The sequence below is a fragment of the Felis catus genome, chromosome B4 (assembly GCF_018350175.1).
Source record: "Felis catus isolate Fca126 chromosome B4, F.catus_Fca126_mat1.0, whole genome shotgun sequence".
In the NCBI taxonomy this organism is placed as follows: domain Eukaryota; kingdom Metazoa; phylum Chordata; class Mammalia; order Carnivora; family Felidae; genus Felis; species Felis catus.
This window is the reverse complement of record NC_058374.1, coordinates 139087006-139105634: the sequence shown is the minus strand read 5'-3', so window position 1 is coordinate 139105634 and position 18629 is coordinate 139087006. Positions and strand designations below refer to the sequence as shown.

Below are 18629 nucleotides of genomic sequence, written 5' to 3'. Positions count from 1 at the left end.
CCTAAAATGCAGGGAACCAAGCTGAGAGCCCGCACTTAACAAAGCCCCGCGGTGTTCCCAATGCCCGGCAACCGAGCAGCGAAGGGACGAGAAGGTGCTGGGGGAAGACGGCTCCCGCGTCTCCAGAGAGTGGCGAGGACAGGGCAGGTCCAGGAGCAAGAGAGGGAGCGGGGCAGCGGAAGCCAGTGATGCCGCGGGTCGGGCAGCGACAGAAGCTCCCAGCCCCTCAGGGCGCTGATGTCTCGGTCCGTCCTTCCTCCCGCTCCTGTCAGCTCAGACCCTCGCACTCGTACGAACGAGAGGGCAGGGGCACCGGCACACACAAAACAGTCCCCCGGTCGAGCTGGCCCATCTCAGGGAATGACCCATCTCCCCAAGCCCCCTGGGGCTGGTAACCGGGCCCCTCGACACTGCCCACAGGAGGGCCGCGTGGCTCCCGTCGGTCTGCGGAGCGTGGTGAACGCATGTGCACAGGCCACCCTTGTCGAGAAGCCCCTTCATCGGACAGGAAGCCTCAGGCGACAAATGAAAAGCCAGTGTCGCTTCCAGGGTGAACTGACTTTATTTACAAACATAAACAGGATGATCCTGCATTTAAGTGGCAGAAATTCCATCCCTCGAGGTCAGAGGAGTGACATTTGAAATCGATAAAGTCTCACATTATGATTCAATCTGTTTTCGAAAGGGGACAAAAATGTCTTCAGTTTTGGGAGAAAGACCAAAACATGTGAAAACATCAAACAATGTAGGGAAATGATACACCGACGCTTGGGCCAGAACACGGCAGGCGGGTTTTTCTCCGCAAGATGCAAACAAGGCTCCCGGTCCTCAACTGCAGCAGGACCCTCCCCCGCTCTGTCACTCCGCGGTCATCAAAGGTAACGGGAACCCACGCCGTCCTCTCCAGCACAATCATTCTGGCTACTTCACTCAAATTCAGCCTCAGGCCCCACTCTCGAGGCCCCCCGTGTGGGAGCCTCACTCGGACCACCTCTAAGCCAGCAGCCGAGCTGAGGCCTCCGCAGGTACGGGCGCCGGGCACGGCGCCGCGACGACGGTCAGGAAAGCCCAGCCCGACAAGCGCACCCCACGAGTTTCTCTCTTCAGGCGGAAGTGCCCCTACTCACCTGTGACAGAAGGGGTCCCGGCACAGCGCGCAGACGCCCGCACAGCCTCCGTCCCCGGGGCAGCCGTCTTTGGGATGAACCTAGCCCGTGGGGTCCCTCGGAAAACCTCCAGCAGCCAAACCCTGCTCCGGCCTTTCCCCCACCGCCCCCGTCACCCTCCAGGTCTCACTGCACCCCCGAATCGGGTCCTCAGGAGCACGCGTCTCAATATCCTCACGACACCCCTTTGGGTCTACCCTGTGTCCCACACTGAGCTCCGGGGAGGCCTTAGCCTGACACTCCCGTCACTCCCCAGGGCGGCATGCGGCACCCAGCACAAAGCACGCATCTAGGAAAGGTGTGCAGGCACACAACGCGCCTACGACGGGCCGTGGTCCGTGTCCTCGGCCACTTCCTGCGACGCCGAGAGGCCCCAGTCCTCATTCCTGCTCTGCGTGGGGTTCTTCGCCCAAACCACTTTCCCAAAACCACCCCCGGCACGGGGAGACCCACAGCCTTTCTGGGGAAATCCCAGCCATCGGTCTGACAGACACCAAGTCCACAGAGACCCGACCACGGGGGGCAGGCCTCTGGCAGCTTGCGCCTCCTGTGGGACCAGGTCCAGCTGCGGTTCCTGGGACGATCAGACCCCTCAGGGCCAGCTGCTCCTAGGCCCAGGGCAACGGGGGAGAGGCTGAGGCCTAAACCGTGTGCCCCGTGAAGGGCGGGTGGCCCTGAATCCAGTTCTCCGCGTGTGGACGGCGAAACGGCTCACCGAAGACAGCCTACAATTGGTGCCGGTGCCACTGGGCGTCACGGGCAGCAGAGCAGGGAAGAGGGGAGTGTGCGGGGACCAGACTCTGCAGGCGAGGGGACAGCCCCACCCTCTAGGAGCCCTGCCGCGCCCTGCTGCTGGCACCGTCTCCAGATGCAGGCGCGCACGCACGGGGTCTCTCACGAACCGTCACCCCGCAGAGGAGACACGCGCCCGGGTGTAGAAAGGGAGGCCTCCGAGGGGAGCAGCGGCCAAGCCGGGCACGGAGGCAGGTGGCAGGCCCAGGGCTCCCGGTGGCCCTGGTTTCAGACCGGAGCGGCGTCTGCCTGGGGTCCGGGCCGGCAGGGGCTCACCTGAATACCGTCCAGCAGCCTGCTCATGCACCAGTACGTGTCGGCCTCCACGTTACGCAGCACGTCGGTGGGCACACGGGAGACGTCGGCGGCATCCACATCCTCCTCCTCTGTGGGCCGGGAAGCATGGAAAAGACAGCGAGTGGTTAACCCGTGGGACACACACCACAGGGCGGGGCAGGGGCAGGGGCGGGGCCGGTCTGAGACCCAAGGTCGGGCCGGGGCCCATTTGTCCGGCTCCGGCTACACGCCTCCAAGCGTTCCCCCTCATCACCTACTGGTTCTCAATTTTAACACCTAGTTAGTTGCAGGTAATTAATATTCTGAGTCTTCTCCAATTAATTAACATAATTAATATATTGTAAATTATTGCTTCTCAGACATCTTGCATCCTAATCAGAGAGGGCCTAAAATAGATTACTTACTCCTGACACAGATCTGAAAGTTTTCTCGTAAGATGTTTAAAATCCTGCTTCTCACACAGTCACATACTCATTAGACAATAACTTCTCTAAACCCTGGTCTCCAAGGTTAGAGTTTCCAAAGCCACGCTGGGCGGAGGCCCCTGTGCTGCAGGCGAACACCCAGGAAGCAGCGGAGGACGTGCGTGCAGAACAGGGGACGGTGCTCTGAGCAACCTCTCTCTTCGAGGGTAAAAAACCCAGAGAGAAAATTTAAACGTGGGGCGTCGGGGAGCCTCAGTCAGTTAAGCGTCCGACTTCGGCTCAGGTCACGATCTCACGGTTTGTGAGTTCGAGCCCGCGTTGGGCTCGCTGTCAGCACAGAGACCACTTCGGATCCTCTGTCCGCCCCCTCTGGCCCTCCGCCACTCACACGCTCGAGCACTTGGTGCCTGCCTCTCTCTCTCTCTCTCTCTCTCTCTCTCTCTCAAAAATAAACATTAAAAAAAAAACTTTTAAAATGCAAAACAGATGCCTGATTGAAATGGTTTATCAGAAGTTTGAAAGGACTAATTTCAGATCCTTATAAAAACTGCTATCCTCCAGCATGAAACTCCTAAATGTTTCAAAAATTGAGTATTCTACTTTTTTATTTACTTTTGTTTTATTTTGCCAACATGCACGGCATCTTTGCAAGGCAAATCTTTAAGAAAAGAAGCAATTCCACCGAGAATATATTTAGAAAGTTCTAAGTGGGCAGAAATGACAATAATTGTAAGAGTAATAATTGCTAACACCTGTTGAGCAGCTGTTGGCCGCCAGGCGCTCCTCTCCGCTGTTCACGCGGACGAGCTCGTTAACCTCCGTCACCCGTCTGTTATCACCAGCGCTGCACCCTTGGAAACGGGGCGCAAACAGCGGGCGCGGCCCAGAGCCCGCGTCCGCAAACCCCCACGGCACCACGATGCCACGCTCGCTCCCAGAGGGCGCTGGGGCTCACGCTGCACGAGGCCTCAAGCAGCGGCTCCTCGGAGGCACCGCCTCGCCTCGCGCCAGAGCCACCGGAGCCACCCTCCACTCGCTCCCTGCTCGCAGCGACACGCACGATGGCAAAAACAGGCCGGGGGGGTCCGGGTGCCAAAGCCCGGCCAGGCCCTCCACGCGGGCCACGCGAGTCTCCACAGGCAGGCCCCACAGGGTTCATGCTCATGAGGACGCGTCCTGGCCAACTGTGCTCTCAGTCCCCGGGGCACCCAGGAGCACGTGTGTAGGGACTGTGACCAGACGGTCACTCCGTCCCCCTCACCCATTCAACTCCCTCGCTCATTCAACAAGCCCTTCTGTGTTCTGGTTGGTTTGGGGTTTATTTTATGGAAACGCGGTTCACGTACCATAAAATCCACCTTTTTAAAGCACACGATTCAGTGGGTTTTAGCGTACTCCCAGAGTTCAGATAACCGTCACCACCACATAATTCCAGAACATTCTCAACCACCCCCAAGCAAGCCTATATGCAGGCACTCCCCCAGCGCCTGGCAACCAGCAATCGGTGCCTTGCCTCCGTGGGTCCTCCTGCTCGGACATTTCAGGTAACGGGACCGCACAGCACAGGGGCCGTGTGTCTGGCGTCCATCACTCAGCACCGAGTTCCCAGGGCGGATCCAGGCCGCAGCCTGTGTCAGCCTTCTGTTCAGTCCTCTTTAGGGTAGGATAACATTGCGATGTACGCATGAGCCACACTACCTACCCCTGTCCCTTGTGGGACACCGGGCTGTCCCCACACTGGGGTCATGCGACAACACACAGCAGTGATCTCTGTGTGGTGGCGCTGTCCCTACACTCCAGGGCCTGGAGTGCAGAGGTGAGTAAGAGGCAATGCCCCCCCACCAAGTCCAGAGCCCCTCCTGACACAGGATGTGCTGAAGAGAGTCCCCAGGCTGGCCGGGCCGGCTCTGAGCTCCCTCCTCCCAGCCTGCGCGTGCCCGTGACACGTGCACTGTCCCCAGCTGCCCCACCGGGCTGACACTCTCCCTCCCACACCCGGGCACCTCTCTGCCTCACCCTGGTGCAGCCCGGCAAGGCACCTGGCCTCACACTCGGCTGTCCCCACAGGCCAACGTCTGGCCTGAGCACACCCTCCGACGGAGCCCCACCGCGGAAATGTTGGCTCGGGACATCTGGAGGCATCCACTCCGCCTGTTTACAAAGGAGGAAACTGGGTCTCCCGGGGCTCACTGGCCAAGCGCACGAGGTCTGCCCGACATGACGCCGTCCTGCTGGAAGATCAAGCTCGCAGGCACGAGTGTAAGTGGCCTCCTCTGGCTTGGGCGGAATCAATCCAACATCCCACCAAACTAGAGCGGATTGATGTTACCTTCCAGTCCCGGGAGCGGGCTCCGTGACGATCATCAGGGGACTCCTCCTGAGACGTCTGCCATCAACAGTCTCTCTTTGGAGGGCCTTCAAAGCACCGAGATGTCCCCTCAGCTGTCACAGCAGGGAAACAAAGCCTGCCTGGCCTCCAGCCTTCCCCTAGCTCCCAGTGGCGCCCCCAGCGCAGAGACACAGGGCACAGGCGGCAGGCTGACGCGCACGAGCCTCAGAGACCCTTCTCTGTCTGCTCAGCTGGCTTACTGCTTTATCCAACACCAGGTTGGCTGGGCAGCCTCCATTACATGTCACTTCCCACAACGGGCTGTTTGTTACTCCTCAAGGTGATGAGGTAATGGCATTTAACCCAGAGAAACCCTGTGCCGATCTGTCTTCCAAAAGCTCAGAGAATGGGAATGACCCTCATTATCACAGTGAGTTAAATGTCCACCCTCCCAAGGAAGACACCGCCCACATGGGGGAAGGCACAGAGGGTGGCACAGAACACTCCAGAAGCCCTACGCCGCAGTCACAGGGTCAGAGCCGACTACAGACACTCCCGAGGCTGGCATTGCCGGCCCCTGGGGGTCCCTGCAGGAGACTGGGCACCAGCGGTTTCTGGGGTCACAGCCCGGACCACACCAAGAGCAAAATCAGCACGTTTAGCACAGGTCCTGTCGGTGGGACGCTAACTTACCGAACCATCCACCGTGAGGCCCGGGAGCCTCACCACTGCGGGGCGGACACAGGTTCTGAGTCAAGACCCCAAAATGGCCAACGGTTGTGACAGGTTTTAACCCAAAGGTACATGCCTCCCCCTGGGCATGCTGTCTCCACATCCCTGGGGCAAGGAGGGGCACCAGGCGGGGAGGGAACCTGAACAGGGAGCCACCGGGGAGCCCTGGGGCCGGCAGCCATGGAGCCTGTGCCACGTAGGACGTCGCCCCCAAACGTGTGCCACGTCGAGTGACAGGGGAGAGGCCAGGCGCACTGCCCGCTGAGATCGCCAACGAGAGGAAACCCACCGTTCAAAAGAAGGAACAATTCAAAGGAGGAAATGGTGCATTCGAGCAAAAACGAGAACAAGCAGAGCTTGCTGTCGCACGGAGGGGCGCCCCAAACCACACCGCGGGGGCCTGGCCAGAGCAGGGGCTCTGGGGTGCCGAGCCCTCTGGGCCACGTGGATTTGGGCTTGGCTAATCCTGACCCACGCCACACGGCCCGCAAGCTGCTTGAGGCTGCCGGCTGCCACGGGAGGTGGGTGCCGCACAGAGCACCCCTGGACTGGCCCCTCCACGCCCTCCACGGCCTTCTCCCCGCCAGGTGGTACCACAGGCCCCGGAAGGCCAGGGAGGGGTAGCGCGGACTCTCGAGAGCGTGTTTATGCCCAACACGTGACTGAAATTAATGGAATTTAGGCCACCCTGTTTCATTTGAAACTGGACCAGACCCCGTGTCCTACTTTGTCCCGTGAGCACGAACACCACCGCCAGCACGTGCCACACCGCGGGAGCACCACCCAGTCCTCCTCCCACGCTGTCCGCACACCACCTTTCAGGGCCGAGCCCTGCACACCACGGGCCGCGAGCTGAGAAAGGGGCAAGCTCTGGTCCCCAAGCCTCGGGCGGCAGGGAGGCCAACATGGCCCCAGCTCACCCAAGTGGCACCTGGGGACACAGACAAGGCACCGGCCAGCCCAGGGCAGGTCAGCAGCCTCACGTGGACCACAACTACACGTGAAGGCACACGATGTAAAACAGCCGTCTACTTCAGAATATCTCACTCGCCTTCTCCAGTCATAAAAAGGCTTTAAGAGACAATTTAAAGAAATTCTTTGAAAATGCTACCCTGCCATGTTATTGTTGAAAACGCAATTTGTAACATAATCCCATCTTTATCAACAACGCCATTTCTATCAAAAACTCCCGCCTTTGCATGTCGTACATACACTCATGCAGAGAACACTGCTCAGAAAGATGCCAGAGACAGGACTGTGGTGCCCCCTGGAAAGGTGGGGAGGGGATAACTACCACCACTCTTTACTTTTTACAGAAGGGTAGAGAATAAATAGAGCAACAAATTTTCACATAGCACTTACGACTTTTGCAATGGGGGGAAAAATACTGTTTAAGCAGCAGGGATGGTTTCACGAAGGTCTATCTTTTCTACAGATAAACATCCCTAGAGAAGAAGTTCCCAAGGGTGGTGGTACTGTCCTTCTAAGTGCTCCGAGAAGCTCGTGGAGCATTTGGGGGTCAGAATGATTAGGGTGAGGGCACCTGCTGGCATTCAATACTTCCCATCCTACAAAGTGTGAACAGCACTGCACAATTAGCACATCCAGAGCCAGTCATGACTATCCCACAAGACTGGGTGGGTGGGTGGCTGGATGGGCCAGTGGATGGGTGGGTGGATAGGGAGGTGCGTGGGTGGGTGGGTGGATGGATGGATGGATGGATGGATGGATGGATGGATGGATGGATTGGTGGGTCCATGGATGGGTGGCTGGCTGGCTGGCTGGCTGGGTGGATGGATGGATTAGTGGGTAGGTGGGTAGAAGGGTGAATGGGTCAGTGGATAAGTGGGTGGGTGGGTGGGTGGGTAGGTGGATGGATGGGTGGGTGAGTGGGTGGGTAGGTGGGTGGATGGATGGATGGATGGATGGATGGATGGTTTGGTGGGTGCATGGATGGGTGGGTGGGTGGCTGGCTGGCTGGGTGGAAGGATGGATTGGTGGGTGATGGGTAGGAGGGTGATTCAGTGGGTAGGTGGATGGGTGCTTCAGGTGGGTGGGTGGATGGGTGGATGGGTGGATGTGCGGCTGAGTGGCTGGGTGGGTGGATGGACGGGTGGGTGGGTGGCTGGGTAGGTATAAGGAACTCGTAAAAGAATGGAGAACATTCAGCATGGTAAGGAAAACACCACAATGGGATATAAGTACTACCTTGCAATATCCAAAAACTACCTTGGGTAAACAAAAAGAAATTTCTTGTCCATGCTTCCACACCCAGAGAACTGGTAGGGTCAGTGGGTAAGTAAGAGGTAGGTTGATGGGCTCAAACTAAGGATGTGGGTGATGAGGCTGGTCACCAACAGCAATGGCGCCCGACACCACTGAGGCACGGAGCACTTCTTAGTCTGCAGAGTGAGTCCTCCTATGCCAAGGCCCATAGCATCTGAAACAGCCTGCGGAGGTGAGCACGCCCACCTGACAAAAGGCCTGCAGGAGACCAGCGTGCCAGGAAGCCGCCGAGCCTGGCCAGGAACGGAGTCAGGCTGACCACGATCAGCCTCTCGGTCTCACTGAGGCAGGGCGAGACACGGACGGAGGCCTCCGACTCTGCAAGGAGAGGGAGGGACCGTCGCCACTCACTGACCACCTGTGCCCCTACGACTCTAGAGAGGCACAACCTCACAGCTACCACAGCACTCCCCTGGTCACAAAACCTGTGGTGGGCAAACGAGCCTGTCACCACCACAGGCTCACTGGAGCTTTGGGTCGCGTGGGGACTCCCTCCTCAGAGGCTCCGCGCCCACGACAACGCCTGCCCACCTCCACGAAACATCAGTGTGGGTCCCGGAAACGGCCCCGGTAGCACAGGCTGGGATCCTGTAATGACCAGGGAGCACGAGAAAGTAAAAAGGCCCGGCACGCGGCCAGGCTCTCCCTGGCGGTGTACCAAACGGGGCGGCTTGGTAATCACAAAGGGAGAAATCCCTCAAATTTAAACAGACCCCGTGACTTCAAGGGACCCCGCGGCATGGATCACCGAGGTAAGTGTGGCCGCCGGCCTCACAAAGCATGAGCCGCGGGTGACAGCCGGCACCTGCTGGTGAGCAGCGCAGGTTAGGGAGGGGAGCACACCGGGGCTGTTATGACTGCGTTAATCACCCGCATCGCACAAACCCTGCAATAAACCTCTTCACGTAATTAGGAGCTTAACTGGTAATCAAAAATACTCTCTACTTCATAAGCTCGCTGGAATCACTCTACGGTCTAATCTTTTGCACGGCCCAACTTGGGAGTTTTAAATTTGAAACCCTGACACTTTGGTGATGGAGGTTTTAGCACTTAATTACATAGACCTGGGTTCCAAGGCGGAGGGGAAAGTCCTGCTATGGTAAGAGCGGCACCGCAACTCAAGACTGTAAATTCACAGAACTCCGTGGCTCAGCAAAAACAACTAATGTTATGATCAGATTGGTTCAGCACTACGAATGTTTAATGCTAATATAAAGAATGCTCAACTCAAGGTTACGAATAAGCCACCATCAGAATTCCCAATTCTGTTATGTGGATGAAAACCTGTAGCCCACAGACATACAGTCAGCGCACGATGGGACAGCAGCAGACCATGGTCACAAGTCAAGGACAAACCAAGGGCGATGCGCTCACTACAGGGCAGGCAAGATGGCATGATGTGGCCACACCCACCCATCAGTCCTCCGGCCCCAGGCGGGCCCCAACGACAAGAACCAACCTCCACCCCAACGCGGCCACAGTCAGGGGTCCCCAGCCCCACACACAAACCGCAGGCGGGGGGGGGGGGGGGCAGCGCTGGTGGGACAGCTGCCCCTCCATCCATAGGGGGCGCCCTGCTACCGGCTCCACGCGGAGGAGCGCCCTTGACCGTACCTGCACCTGCGTGGGTACCGAGGCAGACAGCGAAGGGAAAGTCTGTCTCTTTAATGATCCTTGCTTCTCTAATGTCATTTTTGTAAAGGGAAGAATTTTAATTTCACAACAGTCTTTTGGCTTGACTAGATCTTTGATTTTTTAATAACGCTGAGAGGAGGAGTTTCTGTTACCCGAAATGCTACTGGCTAAAGTACCGATGGACTGTATTAACATGGGCGGAGGACCCGCACGGTAGGAGCCGGGCTCGGGGAAGGCGGAGGACAAGCCAGCAGGAAGCCCAGAGGAAGCCGGGGACGCGTTCACTCACCCACTGACTCCTGATTCACCATTCTCCGTTTACCGGGCTTACTTACCATGTTTGGTGACCACTTACTTATAGAGAGATGTAAATGAAAAACTGGCCACAGGGCGAGTGAGCAGTGTGACAAGGGACAGGTGGGAGGCACGGCAGGTTCAAGAGAGCAGAGTCCTCGCCCGCTGGCAGGCAGGGCTCTGGCAGGCGTGGCCTTGGGGCTAAGCCTTGAAAGATGGTGGAATCAAGCGTTCCCCAAGGAGGGGGAGAAGGCGGCGTATGGGAAGGCGGGAGAGCCCAGAGCCAGTACGCCGGGGGGGCGTCCCCAAGACCCAGCAGTAAACCCGTGGGGCGTCCCCGTGACCCAGGCAGAAACAACTCGTGAGGATCACCATCCTGCAGCCCCGGGTGCCGGGCCCCAGAGCTGGGCTGCCTTCTGGAGGGAAGCAGGAGCCCTGGAGACGGGTGCGCATCAGGGTAACTCCTCACACGGGCGTCTGCCAGCAGGGGTGCAGGCAGAGAAGGGATCCCATCTGGGGTCAGTGCCATGGGAACGAAAGTAGGCCAGAGGCGGTGGAGACGTTCCCAAGCAGAGTCTACAAACCCCAACCACTACTGAGGCCCAAAGGAGAGTCTGGGCCCCCCTGCCGATGCCCCTCTGGTGAGGACAGACTGCCAGAGAGCCCATCCGTCGCCCACCATGAGACAGAAGAGGACAGAAGGCCCACACTGGCACACCAGCATGTGCACCACCGTCCTCTGTGTTTCCTGCACGAGGGTCACCAGCTGCACCCCCACACGCCAGGTGGTTGCTCGTGCTCTCCCCATGCTAAACGGGAAGCGTCCCTTGGGAGCAGAACCGTACTCCCCAGGTCCCCAGCACCCCCGCGAGGGCCCAGCACACGGCAGGTACTCGATAAACATGTGCTGAGCATGTGAATGAACCCAGCCAAGAGCTCACGGTGGAGGAAGGAGTAACTCCACAAACAACGGGTGGAAAGAGTCTAATCCTGATTTCTCCAGTTAAGAGAAAAAATCCAAATTACTGCTGAATTCAAGACCATGTAGCAAGTCTCACTCATGACTCACTTCTACCAATGACAAGGCTGAGATCAACAAGTGTCCACACTGTAGGGAGTGCTCGCGCAAACATCATCACGCACGACACACAGGCTCTAACCGCTGCCCTTCTCCGAGAGCCCAGGGTTCTCTGAAAAGAAGACCAAACTCTTTCCTAACGTGACACGGCCCCAGAAAGTTCTGCCGGCTGCTGAGCTTGCCTGGGAGAACGGCAGACACGGTGTCTCGGAGAAGCGGGATGCACGTGTGAGCCCAGCGTCCCGGTGCGCGGGCCTCACCCCGTCCCCGCGTCTCCCGCGCTCCACACCTCCACGGACACGCGTGTCCTCAGAGCCCGCAGTGGCTGCCTGAGGCGCTGGGGACCTCTCGTTGGATCACAGGACGAAAGTGCTCAGTCACATACAGTCACAGCATTTAGGGACACAAAGAAACACAAGTAGAAAGGGGCAGGCTACCTTCTTCCTGGGCTGTGTTGCCATCAGAGGACCGGAAAGACCCCCATCCTTCAGAAGGCAGACGGCAGACATTTATACAGACAGTAAGCCTGCCTGAGTCATGATAATCTGAGAGCGCAAACTGATCATAAATCAACCCATTAAACTGATTTACTCCCTTTACCTAATTAAGTCAAAAATAATTCCTCGAAGGATAAATGGGTCTTTAAATCAATCAGCAAAATGCTGTCTCACTCAAACCATTAATAATGCAGCCAAATGGAAAGAAAGATTGACCAGCACAAGACTGTGCGTTCCTGAAAGCGTGGGTGCACGACCTCCAGGGGGGTCAAGGGGTGCATGTGGGGTGCTCCCCATGCTGAAATGTCACCCAAACATGTGAGCAGACATCTCACCCAGGGTGATGATGACAGCCAGACTGCAGTCTCAGCCCCAGAGACTCCTGACTGCTCGTGTGCGCAGGTGAGAAAAACCCTCTCAAGGAAAAAGCCCGGGACACAAGGAAACCGGGTCTACGTCACCATATGCAAATTTTAGATGGTGTCAAGTAGGAAAAGAATGAGAAAGTAGAACAAATTGGGGAAACATCTGCATTTGGGAAAACTCTACCAAAAATTACTGTGCAATGAGAAAACATATATAAGCCTGCTGAAAACTACCCAAGAAAGTTTCTTATAAAAGTAAATCACTTCAGAACATAAAGAATGGTCAACAGCACTAGCCATAAACACATTCAAAAACATATAATGAGGTACAGCATTCACCTGTTTTATAAACTGGTCAACTGTCAACGTTTAAAATACCCACTGCGATACCAGTAATGGGAAACAGATCGTCTGTGAAGGAAACGATAAATGGGTCCTGAAAAACCACCTGACGGAAGATGTCAGCGCCCTTGAGAAGCCACGAGCTCCACTGAGCCCAGATGGCGCGCCAGGCGTGCGAGGGGAGCGGCGGGACGCGGCGGAATATGGCCCGGCCCTCGCGTGCGCGGCTCACAGTCTGGCTGGGGGCTGGGCTCCAAGGCGCGAGTCCTGGTGCGAAATGAGAACCAGCGGGCCGCCCGTGTGCCCCCCGAGTTGGATGGTGAAATGGGAGGTAACTTGCACAAGATGCCATCACACTTTACGGGCAATAACACAGCAAGAAGCCAAGAAATTCCCTTGCACAAAGCCGCGTTGCAAGCACCTTTCTCGCGAAGATGATGCAGGATGTGAGAGTGCCGGCTAATTGGAAGAGATCGCTGCTCTAACTGATGGACGCTCCAGCTCTCACTGACAGCGCCAACAAGGCAGCGCCGGCTGGGGCCACTGACGAAAGACTAAGCTGCTTTCACTGTCCATTCCTGGTCCTCGATCAGTCATTCAGACACATCAGCTCCCAAAGCCCACTCGTGCCTTCATGCTACTTACACCCCAGTTGGGAGTCCTCTGACCCAGCTCACAGCTAGACTGGGGTGTGGCCCTCCCCAGTGCCCAGCTTCTGGCTTTCACGCACAAAGACTAAAATGAGGTTTATGGCCACGGCCTCCGCAGCGATTCCCACACGCCCGTGTACAGGCTGCCTGTGGTCACTCCCCAGGCACGGCCTTGCCAGGAGCCAGGCTGGCAAACCACGATTTCAGCAGCCCTGGCAATGCCCTGGCAGCCCATCAATCAGGAATTAATACATTTCAGCACATTCTTCCCTCTGTGTTACAGCCAGCAAATGAACCATAAACGGGGAGTAAAATACTGCTTACGCTGTAACTATCCCAACCGGTGGAACACTACCATGGAAAGGGCCTGCGGCACCGACAAACAAAATCTGGACGCGCGGTCTGCGCACTGGACCACAAGGTCAGAGCAAAATGGGACGTTTCCTTGCCTTTTCTGAAACCTACTCCTGCTCTAAAGAACTGTATCCACTGTGTGGCTCTGAATTGTCAGTAAAAAAGAAACGTGTCCCCGTGAAAAGAACGTGCCAACCTCATTGAAAACATGGGGCCCTTCCCTTCCCCGGCTGAGGGCCGCCACGAATGCTACAGGTCACCGGAGTCAGGAGGGCCGGTGCAGCCGCCACAGGCCGAGAAGGCACGACTCTGGAAAAGGCCAACAGAGAAGCCCCTTGCTAAGTGAGCGACAGTCGGCTGATGTGCACACAGCTCCGCGGGCCCCCTCCCTGCCCCGAGAAGCCTGCGGATAGAGCGTGTGTCCCAGGCTGCCCGGCCTTCCTACACAGGCGCCACCGAGCCAGGGCTCCAACCCACAGCAGAGGCAACGCCTCGGCACCTGCCAGGAAATCGGCAGAGGCGGGGGGGCGGGGGGGCAGGGGTCCCCTCCCCCCTCTACCAGCGACCACCGCCCACACTCCAGTCCCAAAGGTCTGGCATCACAGTGGGCTCTCAACGGCCCCTCCTGCCGGAGCCCACAGAGCACGTTGCATCCAGGAGGTTTCTACTTCCCTCAAGGTACAAAGAAAGCACACTGGGAACTGAGGCTCCGTGGCCGTTCCATTCAGAGCCAACAAACTTGGCCGGGAGACCACCACACGGCGGCTGCAGCACGAGCACCCAGGCCTCGGGAACAGTGGGGCCAGGGCCGCGTTCCCATCTTTTCTGCGCGTACTTTTCGCTCAGCTTTTGCAGGACTAGAGTTGCCCTGTAAAGACAAATTTGTATGCCATTGAGATCCGACATTCGTAATGAGAGTTTTCCAATTTGTGGACACTGCTTGGAGCCCTGCTTTAGGAAGGTGTGCGGGAGGTTGTGGACCCGGCGCTGCCCCGTGAGCGGGCCGCGGCCCTACTCGCGGCAGGCCCTTCCTACAGCAAGGAATGCCCCGTGAGCGTCCTTCATTCAGGAAGGATGTGATCCACGTTGAGAATCAGCTCCTCGAGACAGACCTCTCAAATGAAATCGGCAGGTAAAGAGTAAGGGCATTTTAGGGCTCCCGACAGATACTGGGAAACGCTTTCAAGGAGGGCTCGCGATTCATGCTACAGCCCGCGTCCTCCAAGACCACCGTCCCCACCAATCTCTCCCATCTCCGCTCACCGCAAAGGCACAAACAGCTCAAGAGAACGAGGCTTACTGTGCATTTCTGTATTTTGCGGTGAAGTATGACTTTGTGTCCGCAAGCGTCTTTGTTCCTTGAAGTCATTCTTGATTCACTTGGTCCCCAGTGGCAGCCACACAGAGCAGGAGGAGGGTTCTCCTCACCCCGCTCTCCCTGGTTGGGGTTCAGACACCCGCGCCTCCTTTGGGAAAGCACACTCCGCACAGGCAGAACCACATCGCAGAGCACCTCCCCCAGGCCGCCCTCCGGGTTCGTCGGGCATGTGCGCTCCACCCGGGCCCCTCACCAAACACGCGGGAGCCCAGTCACTGCGGAAAACCCGCAAGAGACTAAGCGACCCACGTTACTAGGGCCGGGTTAACCTGTCACGGTCCCCACACACTCACCCCGTCTGACCAGCAAACTCTGCGGGGCACACACTTGTTCCCTGGCCATCGCAGAGGGACGACGGTGCCCAGACCCCAGCACCGCCAGCCCTCCGTGAACTGAGCAAGCCCGCCTGCTGCCTGCGGAGCCCCTGTGGCGCGAAACTGTCGCTGACCGACGGGCTGGGTTCACAGCCTTCTGGGTCCCCACCAACCACACCGCCTGGGAAATGGCTTTCGGGCTTCTCTGTCCTGTCTGTACCTGGATCGGAAGACGCATGATGGAGGACGCAGCACCGGATGTTACAAACCCTGGGGCAATCTGGCAACTTCCGACGCTGTACCTCACACAGTTTCTGTATTTGTGTCACGTGAGTACAAGCTGTGGCTGGGCCTAACAGCGGGTGGTTCAGACCTAAAGATCTGACTGCCGTGTGAAGGTACGATGTCACAGACACCCGCTGCGGTCTGCAGGCGATCGGCAGGGCACGGTCACGGGCGAGCCCAAGCAGGGGTCCGCACCACTCAGGTGACGCCCGACGGCCATCCACTATGTTTTCTGAAATCCTTCACCGGCTTCTTGAAAGCGAGACTGTTCTCGTGTACCGACCGGTGTGTTTTTCTCCAGGGCAGAGAAGAGGGCAGGACTCGGCACGAACACTACCTGGGATAAGAGGTGAACCAACCCCAACCAGCACTAGCTTCTGGGCAAGTGAAGGGGCGAAGACCCCCAGCAGAGCCTCAAAGGCCTGTATCCGTGTTGAATCACTTTCTGGCCACTTCCCGCTGACCGTATGAGATTCTCCTCCGGCTAGGAACCCTGGGTGTGAGTTTTTTGTTGTTCTGACAACATGTATTTTCTTCGGTGGAGAGGGTCACCCTGCCGTTTTCAGCGAGGGGCACAGGGTACTCACCGGGCGCGGTGCCCGCACCTGCACACAGGTCAGTGGGAGGGCCCTGGAGCCAAGTGTCACAAAGGTGCCAAGAGACAACAGATTTCTGTTTTCTGGCCCAACGCTGCATCTCGTTCAACCTCTGTCATAGCGACATATGCTGCCAACGAGCAGGAAACGGGCCACCCGGCTCTCCTGTCAGTCGTCGTAGGGAGAGAACTGGTTCAATCGCAAGTAGCAGCCGAGGTGCCTGACCTGTTTTAGGCTCGGTCCCAGCAGCCAGTTGCCACTGGGATTCCCCTTCTCCGGGCACTGGAGACAAACCCAGGCCTTAGCCTCTGACACCACCCTCCACGGTCTGCGTGTGGGCAGACAACTACTCAAGGAGACTGTGGACATCACGGAGGCATCTGGTGCCCGGGGGTGGAGCCGGAAGGCGAAGTAACGCAAGTCTGCTCTGAGGACCACAGAGCCAACTGAAATCCAAAGGCACGCGTGGACTCAGGTGAATACAATGAGGGAATCAGAAAAGGCCAAGGCCACGCTGATGCTCAAAAGGACCTAAGACCTGAAATATGCCAGAAAACTAAAACACCACACAAACGTGCCAAAGCACAAGTGAGCACAGTGACGGTGCCAGGATGCTCAGGAAAGAGGGCATGGGGACAGGGGGGCCCTGGTCGGCTCCGAGCGGCACAGGAGCAGGGTCACGTGAGCTCCCGGCTGCAGCACTAGAGAGAGAGGCCGGGGGTAGGGAAGTGAAGTGGTGGGCCCTCCCTTCCGAGGCCCCCGGCCTGTGTGCGGCCACAGGGGGACAGCCTGGGCCCCCGCAGGCCTCGAAGACAGGGGAGGGGTGGCCGCACCGGCCCACACCCATCCTCCAGGGCAGTGCACGTCCCCCAGGCGGCTGAGTCCAAGGAGCCCGCCCCCCCCCCTCGCGAGGCGTCTCCTCCCCACCACCACCCATTCCCAGCTGTCACCTCCCTCCTGGCAGGGTGACTGCGGACAGAGACAGTGACAAAACAGACACACGGGAGCCCCAGCCGATGCCCCACCTGTCACTCACATAGCTTCCGGGCCGTTTTCCCTTTACTGTTTCATCGTATGACCTGGAAAGGGCAGGCCACGACCCCCAGGCCCTGCAGCGCAAGAAACAGCAGAAAAATGCTGGCTGAGGGCTAGGGAGCGGGGGACAGTCGGGACACGTTCTCATCGTGGGGCTGCCTCAGTGGGCCACAGCCAATACAGATCTCGCTTCATACTTAATTAAAAGCAAACCTCCACACTCCAGTCAGGTGGAAAAAGTGACCCGGGGTGGAGCTCAAAGGAAAGCATCCTCTTTCTCCGTGGGGTTCGTGCAAGAGCCCAAACACTCAGGGGGCGCGGCTGCCGCTCTGGTGCACGAGAAGCCCGGCCAGGGCAGGAGAGGGTTCTGGTCCCCAGAGAGGAGTGCCTGTTCCTCTCGCGCTCGGAGGAGTCAAAGGAGGGGCAGGGGCTGCACGGGGCCATGAGGCGCTGTCTTCCCGGAACCCCGAGGGAAGGGCCTGGGCACGTGGCGCAGCCGACACACGAAGAGCTGGTGGCCGGGGTCCCGCAGGGACCTGATGGCGGGAGCAGGGGCCACGCCGAGTGGACACGCGTGCCCAGTTCCAACGGCCCGTAAATCACAGCTCTCCGAGAGCACGAGTGCCGCCCGCGGGACACGGCCGGGAACCCACCCCCACCCGACGACACAGTGGGACCGTGGGCACCGCGCTGCAGAGGGCCAGGGTGGCAAGCTCTGCCAGCCCCCAGACCCCCGCCACAAGGGAACCAGAAAGACCGAATCTGGGTTTAAAGCCTCTGGCTCCAGGGGACCCCAGGGGACCCCAGGCACGGACAGACACCGAAGGAACTGCAAGGCCTTCGCGCGGGGCCCTCAGGACCTGCTGACGAGCCACCACGCGCTGCGCCACCGCCTCTGGGGGCTCGTGTCCCGGCGTTCCCACAGCCCTGCCACGTCACAGCACCGTCTCCCGCCGGGGATGCAGGAGCTGTGGGGTCCTTTCGGTGGGGGGACGGGCACAGAACTCCTTCTACAGAGCACCTGTCGCCAGCATCTGTCAGGGACGCTGCCCACGCCTCACCGGGACGGCCGTCCCTTTCTGGCGGAGGCAAGCTGGTCCCTCGGCCAAGGCATGGGCGCGTGCCACCCTCCAGCAGGACGGCCTCCCCGGGGCTCCACATCAGCACCCACAGAGCGACTGTGGCCTCCACTGCCAGGCCTTTATTGTCTCTAAACTGTCACGTGCACAGGCGAAGAGCGGGCGCTCTCAATGGGTCCCACAGACCCCGGCGTTCGATGCCTAGACCGGCCACATGGCTGGCTAGAAGCTGGAGACCACCGCCCCCCGCGACCATCCCATGAAGTTTTCATGCTTCCCTGCAGATGCCAGAGGGAGCCCCCGACTGCCCTGCCTCACCTCCCGGGCCCCACCAGGCGGCCCCGCCTCCTCAGGCTTCCTTTTTCTCCTCCGGACCAACCCCCGGCATCCTTCTGGGACCCGGTTCAGGCTGGGTCGGGCTCCAAGCCTCGGCAACCGAGAGGATGTAAATCTCAGAAAATCTCAGCTCCCAGAGAGCCAGAGCTCAAGGGTGCACAAGGGTTCCCCACGAAGCCCTCACACGACAAGGGAGGGGAGCGATGCCCCGCCAGAGCCCGGCAGACCCTCCCTCACACCACTGGGCCACGCTCACCATCTGGTGGCCGTGCCGCCACCTGCCACCTCGCCAAACGGAGCACCTGCCTGGCCCGCGGACAACAGCCTCCGCGTGCCTTCCCGACACCACACCCTGAGAATCAGA

The 18629-nt window shown here is 58.6% G+C and overlaps 1 protein-coding gene across 8 annotated transcripts in view; it reads right to left on the bottom strand.

Annotated features, from left to right (window-relative positions):
• TBC1D22A (TBC1 domain family member 22A) overlaps positions 1 to 18629 on the bottom strand; it is a 326941-nt gene that overhangs the window by 135907 nt on the left and 172405 nt on the right. For all 8 annotated transcript variants that reach the window (XM_019835740.3, XM_019835736.3, XM_019835738.3 and 5 more), the window contains one exon: positions 2235 to 2344. In XM_019835740.3, the coding sequence (XP_019691299.2) occupies positions 2235 to 2344 (110 nt within the window). The remainder of the gene's footprint in view (positions 1 to 2234; positions 2345 to 18629) is intronic.